Source organism: Botryllus schlosseri, chromosome 10, assembly GCF_051294905.1.
Source record: "Botryllus schlosseri isolate E-star chromosome 10, Bs_hap1, whole genome shotgun sequence".
Classification (NCBI taxonomy): Eukaryota; Metazoa; Chordata; class Ascidiacea; order Stolidobranchia; family Styelidae; genus Botryllus; species Botryllus schlosseri.
Window position 1 is genome coordinate 21,983,730 of NC_137245.1, and position 20,559 is coordinate 22,004,288.

The following is a 20,559-nucleotide window of genomic DNA, read 5'->3' on the forward strand; positions in this document are numbered from 1 at the left end:
TTATAGTTATCAGGACTTTCCGGTAGCATACCTTGCTTGAACTCAAATTTAGTTTATATTACACGACCGAAAATTGCGACCTCACGATATTTCAAGTGTAAATATATAATTAATGTCAAACATTCGGGCTTGTATGTCTATATTCTCAATGTCTGGATTCGAAACGCTACCATACAGGCAAGAGTTTGCACTGGCTGGAAATTCGTAACTGCAACGAAAAAGCTCTCCATAGCCCAGCAGTAAAGAGTCACTCACTGTTATTCCAAAACGGTATGCAACCCTTTTATTGAGTATCCAGTGAAGTTTTAAGGTTCGGTACATTGAAGGCACCATATAATACGCACTTGCTCGAATATAAGAGAAATTCCTTAACAAGGTAAAAAATAACGCAATATCAAAATGATAAAAAATGTAGATCTTTAGTATAAAATAAGTAAATCTTCAATAAATAATAAAGAATAAAGAAAATGCGCTCGACAGTAATAATATAAATATTGTGTGGCGTACATAAAACAAATTATAACAATATTTTCGTTATCAATTGATTAATAGCGATTACGAAAAGAATTGAAAACGTTGAAGCTACGTGCTGTCCTGTGACCCCGTTTTCGCCTGACTTCAAGTCGCCTTTACTTGGAATATCAATATTCAGAGGCTCATTTTCCCAGCATCGGAAAAAGCTGAAAGCATAATATAAAATATATGTTATATATATATGTTAAAATATATATTTATAAGGTTTGAACGATTTTAGAAGAGTAATATATTCTATGGGAGGTGTATCCGAGAAAATAATAGAGCAAGTTACTTACTTGTAGGTTATGTCTCTTGTCACTTCTGGTTCTGATATTGTGGCCGGCCAAAACGTGTTGCCCTTCAGAAAGTATGGAACGCCTGCAAAACAGTTTATAATTCAATATACATTGCACGCAATAGAATTGGAACAGCTTAACTTGAAGTAGCATAAAGTTAACTAATTACCCATAAGATACGGCATTGTGATCTCACAGGGAATTTCACATTAATATATTCAATGATTGAGATGGCACGATTGCTTGCTAGCACTTCAACCCCGTTGTCGCAAATCTGCGCACTGCTGTGCCTATATAGAATTGAAAAGTTGTACTGACCTCTGTACTCGAAGACGGAGTCAACATAACATGCTGCGACACCTTTCCATTCAACTATGTTGACTCCTGACTTGTCATGAACTGGCGAGAATAAAAGGTTTCCGCGACCTTTATCTCGATACTCCTTAAAAATTCACGAATTGTATAAGAAGCCACGTGTAGCCGGCGAATTTTGTATATGTACCTTATACTGCCACATTTCACATCCAGAGAAAAGGGTGAATGTAACTGTGTCTTCCTCTTGATTGACTTCGGCGTGCGCAGCATCAACTTTGAGGGCGTCGAATCCGGAGAATATTTCCGATACGATGTACGTCGTGTCGAAATTCATAACCCCTCCTATTTCTTTTTTATAAATATGCATCTGATCTCCTGAAAATTGGCCGATACATTGGTATTTTTGTATCAAAAGGCTTATGATGTCCGTGCCGTACCTTCGAACGTGAAATATCGATCTCCGACCATAACGGACGCGTCGGCTTTGGACGTTTTGTAGAGGAAATTTGGCGTTTTTATCTTGAATAGTCCAGGAATGATCGTTCGCGGGTTCGTGTCAAATCTGTAGACGCCTGAAATCTCTTCAGTACTGTTTAGCAGACTGTGTGTCTGGTATTTTTCCTTTAATAGCGCGACTTCCAGTTTGAAGTAATAGTCTTCCTGTTAAAACAAAGTTTTTTCTTTAAATAATGCGAATGCACGCGTACATTTGAGAACAGAATATTGATTGGTGTGGGAGGATATAAAAATTTATCAATCAAATGGCATCTCAATTACAACAATACTGCTATACTGTCTAATTGATGGGTAGCTAGATAACCCTGTATAACTTATGACGAATGACTCGAGCCGTAAATCAGAGATTATTCCCTTGTAAAAACATAAATAAATATGACAGACTGACAATTTTGCAGCAAAAATTAATTTGTAACAAATCACACACAGCACGTTCACTCCTATACATATGTTTACACTTTCGGGATCAAAACGACCTTACTTATTCGAGACAGTACTTTATTGTATCGCGTTATCTCGGTTAATCGCAATTATTTAGTCCGTTGGGATTGTCACCGTGTTAAGTATAAGATGCATTCATTACCTTGAATACCAACGCAGAAAATCCGTCTTCTTGATCATATGTTGTCATGATGGAATCGAAAGAATTTATATCGCAAATCGTGGCAACGCCGAGGTCATCGGCGCTCGTAAATTTATCGGCCCTTTTTCTTGCTGTGATGCATAAATCATGTGTTACTCAATGTACGATGTAGCACAAGGGCGGTGTTATCAACCTGGACAAAAGCCGCATGTCTTTTTACATCTTCTGTGCATAGTCTCCGCGAAAATATCGACTTGACAAAGTTTTCTCGCTTTCCACGCCGGACAGTGAGTTTTCGCGTGGAATGGATCGTCTTCGCACGGCTTTTCGGCTGTATATAACAACGGTGATTGATAACAAATGTTTAAACCCGGATCCGGTAAATGCATCCTTACGCTCTAATGTTTCCAGTACGGCTGTCTCGGTTTCTTCTGTTGGTTCTACAGCGGTACGGGTGATATTGACTTTGTATTTTCTCTTCGCTTCTCTGCAAGCACTGAATCGTTCGTCGAGCGGATGGGAATCTGTCATCAAGCGACAAGTCATTATTATTAGAGACGGAAGAAAATATTTATTATTACGTTGACGCAAATGTTTATACGTAAAACTGCCGTTTATATGATTATATATTTTATAACTTACTTATTCTTTTGCCGTACATGTCCTCGACTCCAGCTATCTCATCATTTGGCATATCAAAAGTTCCAAATGTACCACGGTATCGGTAAAACGGTGCCATGAGAGCTCTGGAAGCAATGAGGCAATACTAAATACCTTATCAAGTTTATATATAGCTGTCCTTAGTACATACCCTCTATCTTTGGAATGTAACAAGCCGATGGTATGCCCAAACTCGTGCAAGGCAGCGGTATAAATGTCTTTCTTTCTTCGATCTTCCTTCTTAGGCGTCGCGAGATACCACAACTCGTCAAGGTCAAGATGTACCCGCCCGTCTTCGGGATAGAACGCGTGTCCCAGTGTCCCTCCTCTGCCGTCGAAAGAATACCCGTCCCCATGGTTTCCTATACGTGATATAATTGGGATTATAAATCCGCAATTGTTACCACGGCCTTCGTGATGTATACTCACGTTTCTCGTAGGAAATCACAACGTCGGCATTTCGCTTAGCGTTATTTGAGATGTGCCGAAAACGTACGTTAGAGATGAGCTCCCAAGAGCACATCGCCAAGGCGACTGCTTTTCGGAGACTGTAGAATTTCACGTCCTTTGGGGTGTCTCTTTTGGAAAATCTGTGGAATAAAGCGCCATCGTAGTACAATGGAAAACATCTTCTAATGTGAATCTGTCATGCGTACTTGTAAGTCATCACATACAGCCCGGTTTTTTGATTTTTTTTCGACCACCATCTACTCTGGACCTCGTAACGCCCAGGCGCGTTGGGGTCGGACTGAGGATCTTGAACTCCACATCTAGATTCTTCCATTTTTTCCAACGTTTCTTTGTCAACCGTGCCTTAATTCGTTTTCTTGTTTAGTTATCAATCCTGGCAAAGGCGTGAATTTTGTACCTACCGGTAGGTTCGAGGTTGGCCATATCCTGAAAGTTCACGAGCATTTCTTTAAAAAGGGGATTGTCGTTGTTAAGCTCGATGTCATCAACGCCGTTCGTCCCTACACCAGCCGCGGCGTTGGCGACGTTGGAAAATCCCGCAGTATATGCGTTGAAATATTTCAATGCTCTCTGTGAAAACACATATTCTCAACTGCCTGTCACAGAAATTCCATGTTTATAATTTAGTACCTCCGCATCAGGATTCTCTGTTGATATGGTCGGTGTAGAATAGCACACCAGAGCCGCTTCGATGATCAGCAAAATTCTCAAGATATATTCCATGCTTTGCCTAAATTCTAATTAATGTCGAATAAGTAAACGTCTGAATGTCGGTAGAGTCGCCGGTCTTTATATATATGCAAGCTCTCCAGACGTTTCTCATATTGATTTGTTGTCGTCATTTTTTTGTGTTTCGGCGCGTCTCTACTCCGCGGTAAACAACTTGAAAAGGAGAGAGTTACCGAGAAGCGGATTGTCCTTCATTAGCAAGAGATCGTATAATTCTACGATACGAGAGATTATATTCAAGAACTTCAAGTGTGGAAGGTAATTCTGCTGAGACACCAGCGACATCTATGTGGATGAAATAATCAGTAAGATGCGAAGTTCAAGACACATTGCGGTATAATGGATCGATAGGAGGATATCGATTTTACACTAGCTGGCGTTCTGAATGTCTCAGTTCAACTCATTTCAAAGAATATTCAAAATGATTACTATCGAAAAGAGTGCATTGCCATTCCCCAACCTGTTTCGGCGTATACGCGTAGTTAGTTACTGATATCTAAAGCACGCATAACCGGACATTTGCACGCATGAAAAGAGTTGTTATTTTATTAGGGAATGGTGAGCTATATTGTCACACTGCGTCACTTCATCAACCCTTGCGTATAATCGAAGTGACATTGACCAGAGGTCAAGACAAAAACATCGTTTTCCGTGTCCCGAATCATCGCGAATTCTGCTAATAAATGCCGAATCTGCGTTCTTTCCGGCGTGATGGAGATTCAATATAGAATGTTTGTCACAGTCGTGCTCAAATAGAATACTTTTAAGCCGGCTCTCTGTGGTATCACTGGTATGTGTGATGTAATTTTATAGCCTTCCAACAAAGAACTATAAAATAGTTGGTGATGCCGATGATTCAGAACCGCGTCTGCCGCGGTCAACACTAATACACCTCTAAGTGTCTTTATGTTAATTTGTTTTCCACTAATTCCATTTCCTAGCGCAAGTCTGATGTAACACCGTTTTTGCAGCTGCCATAGGGCGACAGCACATTTGATGGAAACATTAGAAGTAGGGGGTCAATACCCTTACCTAACCTGCGCTTAACTTATAACTGTAGCACAGCTGAATATGCTTATCAATCTTGGATCTTAAATTGGATGATATGCACAATGTGTAGTTGTTTCAGTGTGATTGTATTCCTGAAAGTTCTTTGTTTAGTTAGACATATGCAAGTGCACCGTTTGCAAGGTACTGTATTGCAACATCGCTATTTGTAGTAATTGACAACACCTATGTTTTTATTGAGACCTTTGTGTGCGATATTTCGTGTCCACGTGGGGTTTTGTGAACATGCTATATTAACGGAATTTAATAACATATTTATTATGTGATTGTACACACTGCTCAAGACATATTTCTTATACGGACGCCGATGAAGTAACCGCTCTCAATACATGACTGTCTGCAAATAAAATCAATCGCAAATACGCCGAGACGGAATGACGTACTACGTGCAGCGCAAAACGAATTTATTGATGACAGATCCCGGGGCTTCAGATTCACGACCGTTACGGGTCAGGAAAGAAAAGTATTACAATGCGAATATAAAAGTACCAACGCGGTGACGAAACGAATGTCAAATCACGCAAAAAACGAGTAACAGCTACCGTGCGTGACTGTGTCGCTATAGGAGAAATAACGAAAAGTGTCACAGCTCATTTGAACGCACTATTTCGGTGTCCGAGTACCGCATTTAGACTGATTTATCCGCAGATTATCCCCGAGAAAATTTTTTCCGCGGTCGATTCACGATTAGGGTGTCCGTATGAACTGCTGGGGATAGTTACACCCAAAACAACAATCTCAGTCCCGTGTGATTTTGTCTTTTCAGATAGTGAGGGTTCAAGGGGTAGTGAGTCAAAAAGTTACAACTGACCTAACATTATTAGTCTTGATTAATACCCTGCAGACTATTTACTTTTCGGCATGATTTATGTATATGGATCTAAAAATACAACGGTTGTCAAAAGTAGGCAAGATATAAATACATTTAGTCGTATATAGTGACGATTGTGTTCACGAATCATGTCAAATGACATTGATCAAATTACTGCTCATATACGGGTATTTATCCCTGTCGGCATATATTTCGAAACAAAAAAGTCCCCGATCCACCGCGTTATGGGTTCTACATTTAGTTGACAACTCTGGATTCTACATTATGTTCAATAGGTCCATGCAATTATATTTTATGAGTTCAATTTGAGGTCGAGGGTATCAGTGATGTCAATAAAAAGTAAGAACGCCCGTACTAAGTTGCAAGGTGGAGTCATTCAGTTTTGAATCATACATCAAGATGAATTACGGCTTATCTAATAATTACTAAGATTTATGAGTTAAGCTCTGAATATACCTCAATCCAGACAAGATAAATGAGTTGGGTTATATTTTTGATTAGACAGAGCACCCGAATATTTTGTCTTATAATTTTGCTATAGCTACGCGGATTTGTGATATATACTATTACATGAACACTTGAACATTGCACAGTGAGCTGGTATAGCAGCAAAACGCGCACTTATACAAATCTATATATTCATTGGTTGTTCTACATCGCAAATCGTCACGGTTGATTACCACAGTAATACTTCCTTTGTGTCAGGAATTCGGACTTTACTGATTCGGCCAGCTCTGAGTTCACCAGAAGAGATAAATGTACATTGTACATGTGCATTGTGCAATTCAAACAGATTTTCGATCGGAATTGAACAGTGCTATGTGATAGTAATCTGTGAAACCTTCCACTTTATGATTGCGCTAGCGAATACTAGAGTTTTGGGGTAGGCCTACTTGTAGTTGGATGCAAATTTACAGCGTTGCCTCCGCTTATACGTTCACTTGAGTCACATCAGCGAATACAGTCCCGTCGTGCACACAGTGCACACATGACTTGAACTATAGTATTGACAAAAATGGCATTTTTGTGAATCTATACTTCTTAAACTTATTACTACTACTATACTCTAGTCTTCGTGTTTCGGTTTCACGCATCAGCACAAATCTGTCATCGAAACAAGGGTCACAATGACGGAGGATCGAAACCATAACATAATGCAGATATGCACCCTAAGATAATGCGTCGCAGACTCTTATCTAAATGACGCAATTACGCGTGCGTCGATTCCAATGCGTAAATCACGCATTCACGCCACGCACGGTTGGGAATGAATTGAAGAATATGAAAGAATTCGTGTGTATACATATAAGCTACACCTTATTTTGAGTAACTTAATGCTGATTAACTGAAAATCGAGATTTTCATGAGTCTGAACCGGAATAGTCACAGCTAACTTCGCTATACCTCTGTAGAATAGTATTAAAAGTGGCGATTATGCCTCTACAATATATGAGAGAAAAATAACAAAAACAGTGTGTCAGATTACGGATAAGTGTATATGAATTGTGTTTCTACAAGCTATAATTTCGCTATATGGCGATGATGTGATATGATGATAGAAACTCACCAGTTAAAACCCGATATGGGTAATTTTTCTTGTTTACGATAACACCAATTTCGGCAAATGTAGGTGTATCCCACAACGGCAATGGTAAATACCGGCTACATTGGACGATTCTCCTGGTCTGAGCATTCAGACTGTTATGCTCCTAATTTTGTTAACACTCATTTTATTTGCGTCACAAGAGTCATAACTCAAACGGAATATTATATCAGTTGACATATTCGTCCATCACACTCGTGTATGCGATATTTCACGTATAATCCGGAAGTCTACGAAGCGTAGAACTGGCGTGTCATAGGACTGTTTCATGAACCATCATATCATATTGAATCATTATTATTGAAGTCATCGGGGGCTTCGTCTTATAAATCCCTTAGTTACGATGATGTAACAACAATTACATCTATCTTGTGTTACGTGTTTTTCGCTTAATCAAGCAAATATACAGAAGGTATAAAACTAAAACGATTTTCTCCTTTTATTGCCTATATAATCCCTGAATATTTATTGGAATTCAGCATTCCTCAATGCTTTTTGGCGCCCCTATAAAAATACATTGTTGATACCCACCCGTCCACATCATTCATAACCGTGCCGATTTTTTCCGACAAAACAGGAATTATATTAATACAAAATTCAAACATACATAATATGCGAAGGCATTGTAACAATTTTGAGGTTTGCGGGAGAAATAATCTGTGACTCTACAACAGTACGAAATCACGGTGCATCATCCCAAAGCGCGCCTTGCTTCCCTTGTAGGGTATGAACAGCAAACGCTGGGAAGTTTGTAATCCCTTTCACAATGATAGGTACACAGAGATAAATATTTTGAATGGACAGTAGGTCTTCAAATAAGCTGTGTCCACGAGGCGAGAGCCCACGACAACAGAAGAGCAGTCATTGAATAACTCGTAAAAGCCGACGAATTTGTGCTTCCGTCTTCGATTTCACCCGCTGTTTGAGATCCGAATGTGGCTCCGCAGTTTGGGGGGTCAGGACCAAGCAAAGGCTCTTCTTCCCAGCATCGTAAAAAGCTGCAAGAGGTGTAACAAAATTTTACGAATACTCTATACCGGGGGGAAATATGTGTGTAGCGGAGTTTCGGAGGATAAGGCAAGGAATTCAATATATGGGCACTGGGAAGCTAACGTCTTGGATATACGGTTATATCTACGGATATAATCGAAAGGTAAATGAGGACCGCATCTCATATGTCCTATTTGCAAGTACGTTTCATGATGGCACATTCTGGAGTGGTCGAAAATTGGCGGTTGCTTGATATCATCTTCATCATCTATGAAGGAAATTGGTTAACTCCTCACGTTGTATTTTAGAGTGACATGACTATATTTTTGTAAGCTACAAGACGCCAGCTCTGTTGCAATTTAGCGTGTTCCTCTATTACCATTCTGATTGATACGTATGGCAACTAGATTCTGTAAGCGCTTACTTTGATATCATTGGCTTATCATTGGTTTTGCATTAATTAACATCACTATTAAAGACAGCTTCATTTCTACAAAAAGGTTAGAACAGTAGCTACCTACAAAACTGACATCATACACGACAGGGGATAATAGACCTACAAAGAAATATGAGCTCTGTAATCGGCTCTGAACTTTTACACTCTCATTTGTGGATGTGAATCTACTTGTTCCTGCCACCATGCGGAATAAATACATAGCCTGGATAAAAGTATACGTAACGAGCCACAGTCGAATTGGCATGTTATTCTTTGAGAATACGCCGGCAGATAAGTCCGACGTCAATGTTTTGGCATTGCTACGTTACAGTTCGACCGCATTTTATTTTTCAAACTTCTATGGTTTATTCTTTCATTCCAATTCATCCCTAGTATTTTGAGCTTCTCTCAAATCAACAGATCTTGAGTTGTTACGAGTTGAATTTTACTCTATTTATTACGATCTATGTGCCCTCCTATTATGATCGAAAACGGAACGTACTTGTATGACAGATCCTTCGGTATCATCGGCTCGCTGTCCAAGGCGGGCCAGAATATCGTCCCCTTCAGGAAATATGGAATTCCTGCGACGAACAGATTCTCAAGCAAACTGTAAATAATTGCACTTAAATCAATCTCACCTTTGTATTTAAAAATAGAATCTATTCCGCAAGCCGAAACTCCGTGCCATTGGCTTATAGGCACTCCCTGCTTGAGTGCAATGGGTTCAAGTTGCAGTATGCTTTGTTCTTCTTCTGAGATATTCGCGGGGGCAACTTCCTACGAGAGAAATTTGACGGTAATGCACAGGTTATACAAATGAATCAAAAAATCCAATGATACCTTGAATTGCCACATTAGGTCGTGCTGAAAGAGAGAGTGGACCGTGTCCCTTTCTGCACCGACGTTGTATTCCACGTAGACAGCGTCAACATTGTAATGAGGGTACGATTCGTACATGGCTTGGATTGTGGAATTTGACAGATATAAAACTGTAGGTGTACCCAAGCTATATTGGTGGATGATCCCAGTGTCTGAAGAGATCAGTTCATAGAATTAAAAATCAGCCGAGAGAAATCAAGATGCATTGGGACGAGATTAGCAGCATCGGAAACGAAAAATTGGGATATAGCTGCGGGTCGTTATGCTGGGCCTCGAAACGGATCATTGCTAATTTGGTGAACGAATTATCGCGGCATGTTTTGGAAATATCGGAATTGTTAAAAGAAGTCGGTGTCATGTCGCACTTGGAAATGGGTGCATCACAGATTAGTCTTCTATATATATATTTATATCGGTTTGTAACACTCTTTGCAGTTCCCCTTGATTAGAAACTGCGCTCATGCTTATGAGAAAAAGTGATAAATAGGGCAAGTTTTTGCAACTTCTGCAACTTTTTTTTACAGCTTCCGGCAGCTTCCTAAATACTCGTAAGATATGTAGAATACTGTTTTAAGCTGTTTGAAGGAATCTTATAGTGCAACTTTTTGCAACTTTTGTCCCTTTTTTTCATGCAACTCTTTGCAACATTTTGCAGCTTTTTCGATTTTTCATGAAAGTATTTTCGGTTTTGGTGAAATGCACGGCCAAATTCGACTGAAACACAGTAAATCATCACCGAAGTACCGGTATTTCGGGAGCTGAGCCGGTGAATTGACTTTTTTTTAGTCAACCGAGCAAAATGTGGTCTTTTACTACAACTTTTGCAACTTTTGTCAAAATTAAATAAATAAATGCAACTTTCCGCGGATTTAACTGCAACAAAAACTTGCCCTACTTCCACCCCTTATATTATTCCCCTGCTCTTACGGGGAGCTTAACTCAAACCTCTACATAAGCACCATAAATGTTACTATTCTATCTTCTATTTTGATATATACTGGCCGCACTTTGGAAATTTCTAATTCCATTTCTCCAACCGATTTGCCTTTCTGACCTTTTTCAAAAACAATATATCGACTCTTCGTCAGCGCCACGGCATCCACGCTTTTAGTCATCGAGAACATGTCAGGATTCTGCAACTTGAAGCTTCCAACTTTGATGCTTTTCGGATCGGTGTGCCACGGTATCTTCGAGCCTATATCCTCAGTGGACTGAAGCATGTTTGGCATCGGGGCGGGTTCGCCGTCGGACACAATCGAGCTTTCGAAGTAATATTCGTCCTGGATTAATATAATTTAATAATTAATATAATATACAGGTATACAAGGCCCAGAGATGAGCATGGATTAGGATTTGGATTTATCGATTTCCAGCGTGATTGATGTGTCACGGAGCGAATGGCGTCAGATTTTTTTCAGGTCAATTATTAATGTACTTATGCTACACTACACTATGGTACACTCGGTGCCAATGAACACGAGAGGTGCAGCCCTATGCTAAGTTATCTTAAATCAAGAGGTTCGTTGGCTATGAAAGAAAAATTTCCAATTGCTTCCTTGTGTAAATTATCATTTTTTCTGAATTTTAAGTAAGAATCGGATGGATTAGGATTGAACATGGATTTGAATATACAAAAGTTATGGATTTGGATTAGGATTTGAAGTTTCGGATTTGGATTGGATTAGGATATAGAAATTCGAAATCCGCTCATCTCTGAGTCAAGGCTGCTGTTAGAAATCCAGTCAGTAATGTAGTACTTTACTTTTTAGAAGTACTCAAGCGCATTTTGCCTACTTGGACCACATACTTGAGTCGTTATGTTTTTAGTCTACGTCCACTTCTATTTGAACAGTCTGAAGGCACATAACTATACTTACTTTTTACAAATCGGATATTGAAAAGTATTAAGTAGGTTAAAATAAGTTTGCACCTGTTCTATGACTTGAGTTGTCATAAAAACCGCGTTAAATAGCCCATGCGTCAATGTATCTAAAATAGATATTTGATGATTGCACCCGTAGTGTCGTTTTGCGTATAGTCATTTTGCGTAGTTGTTTTGCGTTTAGGGAAGACACATATTGGAATTTAGAGAGAGAGGAGAGAGAGAGAGAGAGGAAGAGTCTTTGTTTTCATCCAACCAAAATACATAAAAAAAACAGACGGCACTGATGGTGATACAGAAAATATGCATGCACTGCACAATTGCACAGTATTCGGTATCAGATAGGAATGATCGATATACGACCATAAAGGTCTGCTATAGTCTGATCACACCTGCATCGCACAGGTACACTTGAATCTATACAGTCTGGCTGTAAAATATGTTAGTTTAGGAAAAGAAAAAAGAAAAAGTAAAAGATCGTATAGCAAATGATCAATGAAGCAATGTCTGGGCGAGGTAGGACAACAGTGTTAATAAAACGACAAGAGGTGATTAAGTAGGTCTTTTTATTTATTTATTACAAGGCAATTCACGGATATGTTGTGGTAATTCATTCCTGATGATAGGTCCTGAGTAGTCGACAGATCTCTTGGTTAGGTTGCTATTGGGTGGGGGCAAGTAGATATTTCCCTTTGATGAGGATCTCGTGTAATGGGAGTGGACATTTTTAGCAGGTATTAAAAAGTCATCAAACACAGGAGGCAAGCTATTGGAAAAATATTTGTGTATAACTTTTGATACTTCGAAGCGATATAGTTCGTCAACTCGCAAAATTCGATGCTTACGGTAGTAAGGCGATAATTTAGTAGTCACCTCATATAAACACAAAGAGCAGAGAGCGCGCTTGTACTTGAGTACCAACAATACTTTGACCGCACCAGTAGACATACTGTCGCCTCTATGTCATGAAACGACACGCGAGTGTCATTTTAAAAACTTGCTCTTGAAAGTTGCATTTCATCGAGGGACTGAACGGACCATTGGCAAATGGTGTTACAATTACAAAGCGGGCGGTATACCGTGAAATACCATACCAACCGTGTGAGCGGTGTCTTATCGAAGCCTAGAAGTTGGCCGTGCTACAAGTCGGCAGTTACGGAATAAAAATGAAGAAATTGGCTTGGTGTAAATGACCATAGTAGTCGGCAAACACCATGAATACCTCAAACAAACAAACCTTGAAATACAACATGTTGAGGAAATTTCCTGAGTCCAATGAGACTGTCACCGAGTCGAATTTCGTTAGCCCGCAAACGGAATGCGATATCGACGACGCGTCTTCGTTCTTGCGCGGTCTTCGAGGCAGCGGCTTCACTGCACAGCGAAAAATCGACGTCTTGAATAGATCCACAGGGCATTTATAATCGTGAATGCGGACTTACCGGGGCAGAAGCCGCACGTCTTCTTGCATCGTCGCCTCAGAGTCTTTCCGTGTTGAGGGTGGTCGCAGAAGCCTGCGCTCAACCATCGCGGACAGTATCGCCTGTAGCGCGAATCGTCGCGACAACCTGTGCGATTGTATTGCGTACATATGAATGACTTTTATATCAATACCATCGTTGGCGTATAGCTAAAGGGAGAGAAGATGCTGTATACTGCGTAGCTTAGTAAAATTTTGTGTTTCTTTTGGATAGTAACAAGTAACAACGTTATTGGGAAAGGTCCCAATGATACCCATCAATTTTTACTCCGACATATAGTTCCTTCATGTTCGCAACGTCGCAACAAATCTGTAGAGTCAAGCCATTGTACCCCCTAACCAGTTTTCAGTCTGCTCACGCCCCTGAATACCAGCGGGCGTTAGTATCACAATATTTCTACGGACTTATGTAGGTTTTACATCACCCACAAGTGGTTATGTTTATGGACTAATATCACTTCTACTGGGACAGTTTTTAGGCCAAACTATACATTCTATTTAAATATCGGATTTTGAAAAGTATACAGTAGATTTGTGAGTGACATTGTCATACATTTTCGAGGATTGTAACTATCATTAGTAGGGCGATTTTTTTGACAAGTCAAAGCAAGTCAAAATCTTGTCAAAATTGTAGCGTTATGTCAAAAACTAGTCAAAATTTTTTACGAAGTCAAAATTTTTTGCAACCTGCATTTCGTTTGTATCGTAGATGTTTGCATTGTCGGTGAACTTATCATTTGACGTTTTACATCTTGTAGCCTACTTTATAGGCCGACCGTTGTAGACGGACCCATTGGCTACACATTGTGAATCATTAACTGTCAAATGAAACAAATAGGTTGACATGGGGTTATGCTCAACGTACCGCAACATCCTAACGGAAACAAGACTGCGTGGGCATTGGTTCTCATATCAAGAAGCGCATGATGAAAAATTGTGATATAGACAACATTGTCAGAATGAAGCAACACGGTGTGTCACCAGCAGTGTATGCACAATTTCAGTGTTGCCAGCCAACAACTGCTGCTGTTAAACGTTCTTTCTCCATTCTTGAAAAGCTACATAGTAATAATAGACACATTCTACCCGACAATGTAGGAAAGTATCTTTCGTTGTACTGCAACAAATTTTAATTATTTCCACCCGGGGCCTACGATAACTTATCGTAGGCCCCGTTCCACCATAATGTGTAATGTAACTACTGGAATTTATAGGTCCAAATTTCAATAAAATGAAGTTTATTAATGTAAAAATTTGTCAGTTTTCAAGTCAAGAAGTTTTTTCAGGCTAAACTACTTCGTAAGGACAGACAGTTCCAACCAGAAATGATGATAAGTACTACAATTTCAACATCAAGTGCTAAAACGCCTAGTTTACATACATGAGAGCAAAACTTTGTCAAAGTTAAGTCTTTTAAAAAAACTGTCAAAATTTTATTTTTCGGTCAAAATCTTCCGTTTATAGGTTAAAAAAATCGCCCTAGTCATTAGTCATTTTCTTCAGTCGCGAAGATAGATTATGAAATTTAGAAAGTCGATTCACTGCTAGAAGTGGGCGACCCGACGACTAAATCTACTTTTTCAAACTACTTACATAAATACTTTCATACATTTCATGTTCTACTTCCGTTCGGAATAGTTTGGACATGGGCTTGTTTCGCAAATTGCTACTTCGGCTTGTACTTGAGTGGAGATTCACGCCATTACTTTAACTTCTACTTGAGTAGAAATGCCAACCACGATATGCTGAATACCATATACAGTGCGTAAGCGCCGAAGGAAATGATACTACACAGGATGAATGTGGATTGTATTGAGAAACGAATAACTGACTCATTCATGACTTTTGACGATATGCTGCGCGATGAACCGGCGTCATGTAAGCTACTGACCGAAACATTACAACTGCTGGAATTGTATCCAATGCATTAAATGAAAAGCAAAATGTCTATACCTCGCTTGCGTCGCCTGGGCCGTTTCGGTACACTGTCGGAAACTAGGTTATCCGATGACACGCCGTAAATCACTTTTAAATTATAGCACGCGGTACCGGGCTCTTCGGCTGGTTGCGCTTCTGCATGCGATTGTAAAAGACTGATCAGCGCTTCGACACGATTTATGAACCCACAGCGTAAATCAATTTACCAATTCTGGATCCGTATATGTTTACAACGCCGTCGATGTCGTCTTGCGGCAGTTTGTATTCTTGCAGCGTGCCGGCGTACTTGTATATAGGAGCCATCAGCGCTCTGCGTGAAGAAATTGTCGTAAAAGATGACACTTGCTGTAAATTCTATGTATACACATTACACACCCTCGACTTTCCGAATGCATGAGGCCAATGCTGTGGCCGAGTTCATGTGCGGCCACCGTGAATAAATCCTTTTTACGGAGATCGACTGTCAAGACGCAAAATATTTATTGCCATATCGTAACGACATGGTTGTCGGATTTGTGACACGAACCAGCGCCCTTTCTTGACAAATACCAGCTTTCTTCCAAGTCGAAATGTAAGCGACCGCTTTCCGGGTAAAAGGCGTGCGCCAGAGTTCCACCGGATCCGTCGAATGAATACCAATCGCCGTGCTGACCTGTTCGCGCAAGTGCATTGTTTTGGAATGGGAAGTCGGGTTATAATTTACGAGAGCTGGCTTTAAATTATTATCAATCCGACTTGATTGATACCGATATGAACATATGGAAATGTGTAGGCTATAATATAGGTCAAGAGTGCGAGAGCAAAGGTTATAATTGGAACTATACACTGTGCAGTGTGTATGCGCATTGCGCAGGCTTCATGACGCACACTATATAATTAAACATTCAACTTTTTCTCCTTAATCCCGAATTTTCGGCCAAAATCCAAATGTTGCAGTCAAATTCCAGGGCTATCAAAATTGTTCCGTTTTCTATCGCATATACGCACCACGAGCAAAACGAAAGGTCAAGTCCGCTTCGAATTTGTTCGTTCCGATATCTTTGAATCTGATATTGGAGTTACTTTCCCATAAGCACATCGCGGAGAGCAGTCCTTCCTCTATATCGCCCCACTTCATGTACGAAGGCAGCTTCCCAGTGTCTACAATTCTTTGGGAGACAAATCTTTGAGTTAGGCTGTTTTGACAATTTCAACGGGACAGTCTTACGAAAAGCTTAAGGGATAAATTCTCTTTTCCGCGTTGTACTTTGAGTCCCACATGGACTTCACCACGTAGGCCCCCACTTCGTCAGATTCTCTGGGGGCGTCACTGACACCGCAGCGCGGCTTTTTCGCTTCTCTCAACAACTCTTTCGAAATTCTACCTGAAGTGTTGAGATGTATAGAATCATACCGATCGATTCACAACGTACGCCGTCACAGTGAGAATTGAACTTCAAGCTGTTAGGCACTATTATCGCAACAGCAGAAATTTATGGCATCATTCGGCCTTCCATAAGCTAAGCTGATTTTTCAACACTGTAAGTCTGGTTGTTTGTATAATGCATGTATAAGTTACGGACATGAATATATAATATTTATCATTATAAATAATAATTATGATTGACGAGTGATGAAAGCGTCGAATTTTTTAGTCAAAAGCGTTATGCTATGCCGGGTCTTACTTCAGAAACACAAACGCTACACTCGCGCACCTGTTTCGCTCAATCCAGTTTGGCTTTCCATCTCGAGTATTCTCTCCACGAAAGCGGGAGACCTGTCGAATTCGACGCGGTGTCGGCCGTCAGCCGATGAATATCCCGTCCTGACCACACCATCCATCGCATCGTGCAATTGCGAATATTGTGAGAAGTATTTGGCCATTTCGGCGACTTCCTGTGCGAAGGAATGGAAACGATCGCTCATTGACGGCATTGGCATCGAGAAATTAGGTCAAGACACCGGTATTTTAGTTCTGTATTCTCCCGTGAATCGATGGCATCAGAACCGATTGCATCATCATAAGTCGGAGTCTTACGTAGTTTCGTACTCTTCGAGTAAGTGCAAGGGATGGACAGTTTTGGACACTTTAGCATCAGAAGAATTCCGGACCCCTTATATGCTATAGTATACAATATAAACACGACTTAAAACGAAACTTGCGAGACAGACTCGTAGTCAACGCAACTGCGGCGAATGTTCGACATTGAAAAGTATGTCGCCATAACATTCAATCCCGTCCAGTTTTCTTTCTCGCTGTTTGTTTGGAAAACTTTCACGTATACTGAGACATTTCGCAAATTTGCAACTGTAATATCGAAACTTATATTACAACTGGAGAAATATCACTTTTCCTAAATAAGATTTCCGGTTACTCATTTATATCCGGACTATTGTGGCGATATGTTGTTGTTTTTGAATTCACAGAAAGTGAATCTCTTTAAAACAGAAAGCAAGGGAAAGTGAAGTTAGCATACCTTTCATGGAAGCTGATGTTTGGGTTAAAACGTATATATTTTCCTGTTTGAAGGCGAGGCCAATGTCCATGATTTGGAATATCCGAGGACATATTTTCTTGGTTTATTACTTGAAGAATAAAATTCCACAGCAGCATGTGTCTTATGAACACATCAAGTGGTATATACGTGGTGGGAGCGATAAAATGTTGGACTTACAGACAGATTAAATCCAACAAACCAAGTATCCACTTATAAATTGCTCTGAAATCGTACATCTCTTGCGAAATATGCGGATGTGCGACCAAGCTATGACTGACATTCTTCGAACGCCTGCTTTCAATCCGTAGAATAGTTTGTTTTATGGAGGAGATTATCATTGGTGGCGTCAGGTTTGGTAGAAAACTTCAAGAACCACAGGAGTTGCTAACCATGCTAACGTGCTTCATGCTCAATGTTCATGTTAATGTTCATAATAGTTCAAACATGTGTGAGTTTTTGGGCTCCTGATGTGGTATTCCGCATCATGATTTATGAAATATCGCCTGCAGGTTCAACTTTTTGGTTCAGTAATCTGATTAAATGCGTTAATGATAGGTTTGCAGCGACACGCCGAACTCTTCAACAAATTTTTGAAATGTCATTGCATGTGTTATCCTTGGCGGCGCATTCCAGTTATCCTTACGCGTATTTTGACGTTATCGTACCTCTATATTTCTTTTTCGTCTTCCGTGTGCTGCCGCAGTGAGGGAAAACATGACAAGCATTGTTCCTATCTGAAGAAGCATCTTTCCAGTTTCCAGCTCCCGTACGAACTCCTTCTCGTAAAACCCTGATGTTCTGTTTTCTTGCAATAGCTTCCTTACAATATGATTCAACTGTAGAATATATGTGCTATCCGGTGTCGTCTCTCGATGTCAACTTTTTATCCCACTAACTTTTCAGAATAGGCGACGTAATTATATACAGCCGACGTGGGAATGTATTTCCTGCACTGATTATTATCACTCCGCTTTTTTTCTTTTCGCGTCATGATTGTTAGCGATACCACTTATAGTATAGCCTATGAAGCGTAACGACAATTGATAACAATTCTTTTATGACGTCTAATACCCGTTGAGTCGGAAGTCACAAGTATGCATAGTGGTTTCGAAGATAAGTAAGGCGGGGTGGTTACTTACGGAATTCGTAGCACCCGTTGTTGATGGTTGAGATGAATCCCACACCTCGCCACATACCACCAGACGTAAAGCGTATACTTCTCGGCTTTACCTGGTGTCACGACCTGGTCTATTTAAAGTCACCCACGAATCATAACAACTTCCCGCAACCCCATTCACACTTCTGCAGTATGTTTCATTTCAACGTACTAAGCTTCAGGTGTGTTACAAAGCCTTTACGATATGGCGTTTCCCTGACGCAACCAGGAGACAGTACTACAATACTTGTTATTAATGCTGATATGATGAGCTCGTGCAATGGAACGCAGGCATAGTCGATTCATTTCTCCACAACCGCGACTATTTCAGAATTATATTGACTGAGATTACTGGTTTCACACAAACAAAATAGCGACGCGTATAGTGGCTGACACAAAACTCACATAAACCGTGACATCATCTTTTTACTAAATAAAATATCAACGCTTTTAGAGGATTGTAAAGTTCAATCGCAATTGAGAACAGATCCGGCTAATGTAATGAGTATCTTCGCAGCGTCACGTAGGAGCAATTAATTAAGAATAGCCTGCTGAATTGAGCCAATTAACTTGGCATGCGATTATGTGGGTTTAATAAGTGAGTATCGTAACTGTTTAGCGTTTCGAGATTGCGATAGGCCTGTCGCAGTGAAGGACCGTATTCTCAATCAGGTCTGGAGGCGTGACTCCGAGCACGTGGTAGTTTCATGATGAAGCACTTCACCCATAACCAGGGTTGCCATACCGTCCTTATTTCTAAGATTTGTCCTTATTTTTCAGCGCCATGTCTTAGAAAACTCAACTGTCCTTATTTCTAAGAAATGTCCTTCTTTTCGACTTGCGTCCTTATTTTGTCTTATTTTGAGCAACTATACAGAACTTAGATCGTTTCATCTGGTATCTGTGTTGCATAATATTGTAAAATTATGCTTTTGCGTTAAAATTTTATGACATTATTAATGAAAGGAACTCCCGTGGCATACACACCAGAGGATTTAACTTCTAAGTGGTGAGATAGCTAGGTCAGTGAGTGGTACAGTATAGTTTCGGCTGTACCAAGCTATCCCAGCAGACGTCATTTTAGTAGTGAACAGCAGCACCAGGTTTCTACCGTCTAGTCAGCAGAATAAGCTGTGGGGAAGGTAGCATTTATTGCGTACTGGAAAAGAGCGAAGTGCTGTCGACACTTGGGTTGAAAATAGCTTTATAGATATGTTTAGTTAAAATGAGCAGGCGTAAGAACGTTTTTCGTGACGATTATGAGAGATAATTCAAAGGAAGCTTGAAGGGCGAGTGTTTCGCACATTGCAATATCTGCAATTGTGACATTAAACTGGAGGCCATAGGAAAAACCGCTATTTCAATTCACATTGATACCCCAAAACATAAGAAGTGTGTCATAATGATTGATTCGAGCTAGTCGATGAATAATTTTTTCACAAGTCGATCAGTACCAACGACCACAGACTACTAGGCAGCAGCTGCTGTTGAGGGTACCTGGGCATTTCACACCGTCAAACACCTGCAATCATTCCTCTACAACGATTGCACATCGCAATTGTTCAAAGCAATATTTCCCGATTCCAACATCGCAAAGAAGTTTGCTTCGGCCAGGACCAAGACTACAAGGATTGTTACTGGAGCTCTTGCTCCATAAGTTCAAAAAATTAATTTGTCTAAACTTGATGTAACCTACAGCGTTTTTCCATCTTGGTTGACGCCTCTAGTC

General features: G+C 40.2%; 2 protein-coding genes across 2 annotated transcripts; both read right to left on the bottom strand.

Moving 5' to 3' along the window:
• Positions 1–257: 257 nt before the first annotated feature.
• On the bottom strand, positions 258–4,145 carry LOC145449171 (uncharacterized). Its single transcript, XM_080327641.1, has 14 exons — positions 3,988–4,145; positions 3,759–3,927; positions 3,543–3,699; positions 3,316–3,476; positions 3,038–3,248; positions 2,869–2,972; positions 2,622–2,750; positions 2,420–2,557; positions 2,227–2,357; positions 1,565–1,787; positions 1,315–1,502; positions 1,131–1,254; positions 813–894; positions 258–680 (listed from the first exon to the last, which is right to left on the bottom strand). Exons 1-14 carry the CDS (start codon positions 4,078–4,080, stop codon positions 518–520), a joined length of 2,073 nt encoding a protein of 690 aa, XP_080183767.1. The 5' UTR covers positions 4,081–4,145; the 3' UTR covers positions 258–517.
• A 2,948-nt stretch (positions 4,146–7,093) lies between these two features.
• LOC145449172 (uncharacterized) lies at positions 7,094–18,549 on the bottom strand. The gene is made up of 15 exons (XM_080327642.1): positions 18,340–18,549; positions 16,892–17,072; positions 16,405–16,561; positions 16,185–16,345; positions 15,724–15,849; positions 15,573–15,657; positions 15,404–15,507; positions 15,213–15,332; positions 13,222–13,347; positions 13,017–13,153; positions 10,952–11,177; positions 9,859–10,049; positions 9,657–9,795; positions 9,518–9,599; positions 7,094–8,587 (listed from the first exon to the last, which is right to left on the bottom strand). Exons 1-15 carry the CDS (start codon positions 18,418–18,420, stop codon positions 8,401–8,403), a joined length of 2,103 nt encoding a protein of 700 aa, XP_080183768.1. The 5' UTR covers positions 18,421–18,549; the 3' UTR covers positions 7,094–8,400.
• Positions 18,550–20,559: the final 2,010 nt, after the last annotated feature.

What these genes read in the sequence shown, in the direction of transcription:
- LOC145449171 (XM_080327641.1), bottom strand. Translation starts at nt 4,080, where the DNA reads ATGGAATATATCTTGAGAATTTTGCTGATCATCGAAGCGGCTCTGGTG. An exon ending in CAGAGAATCCTGATGCGGAG is followed by an intron (nt 3,928 to 3,987) that starts GTACTAAATTAT and finishes GTGTTTTCACAG; the next exon opens with AGAGCATTGAAATATTTCAA. An exon ending in GACATGCGGCTTTTGTCCAG is followed by an intron (nt 2,358 to 2,419) that starts GTTGATAACACC and finishes TATGCATCACAG; the next exon opens with CAAGAAAAAGGGCCGATAAA.
- LOC145449172 (XM_080327642.1), bottom strand. Translation starts at nt 18,420, where the DNA reads ATGCTTCTTCAGATAGGAACAATGCTTGTCATGTTTTCCCTCACTGCG. An exon ending in GACGTGCGGCTTCTGCCCCG is followed by an intron (nt 13,154 to 13,221) that starts GTAAGTCCGCAT and finishes TTCGCTGTGCAG; the next exon opens with TGAAGCCGCTGCCTCGAAGA. An exon ending in CCGAAGGATCTGTCATACAA is followed by an intron (nt 8,588 to 9,517) that starts GTACGTTCCGTT and finishes CACCTCTTGCAG; the next exon opens with CTTTTTACGATGCTGGGAAG.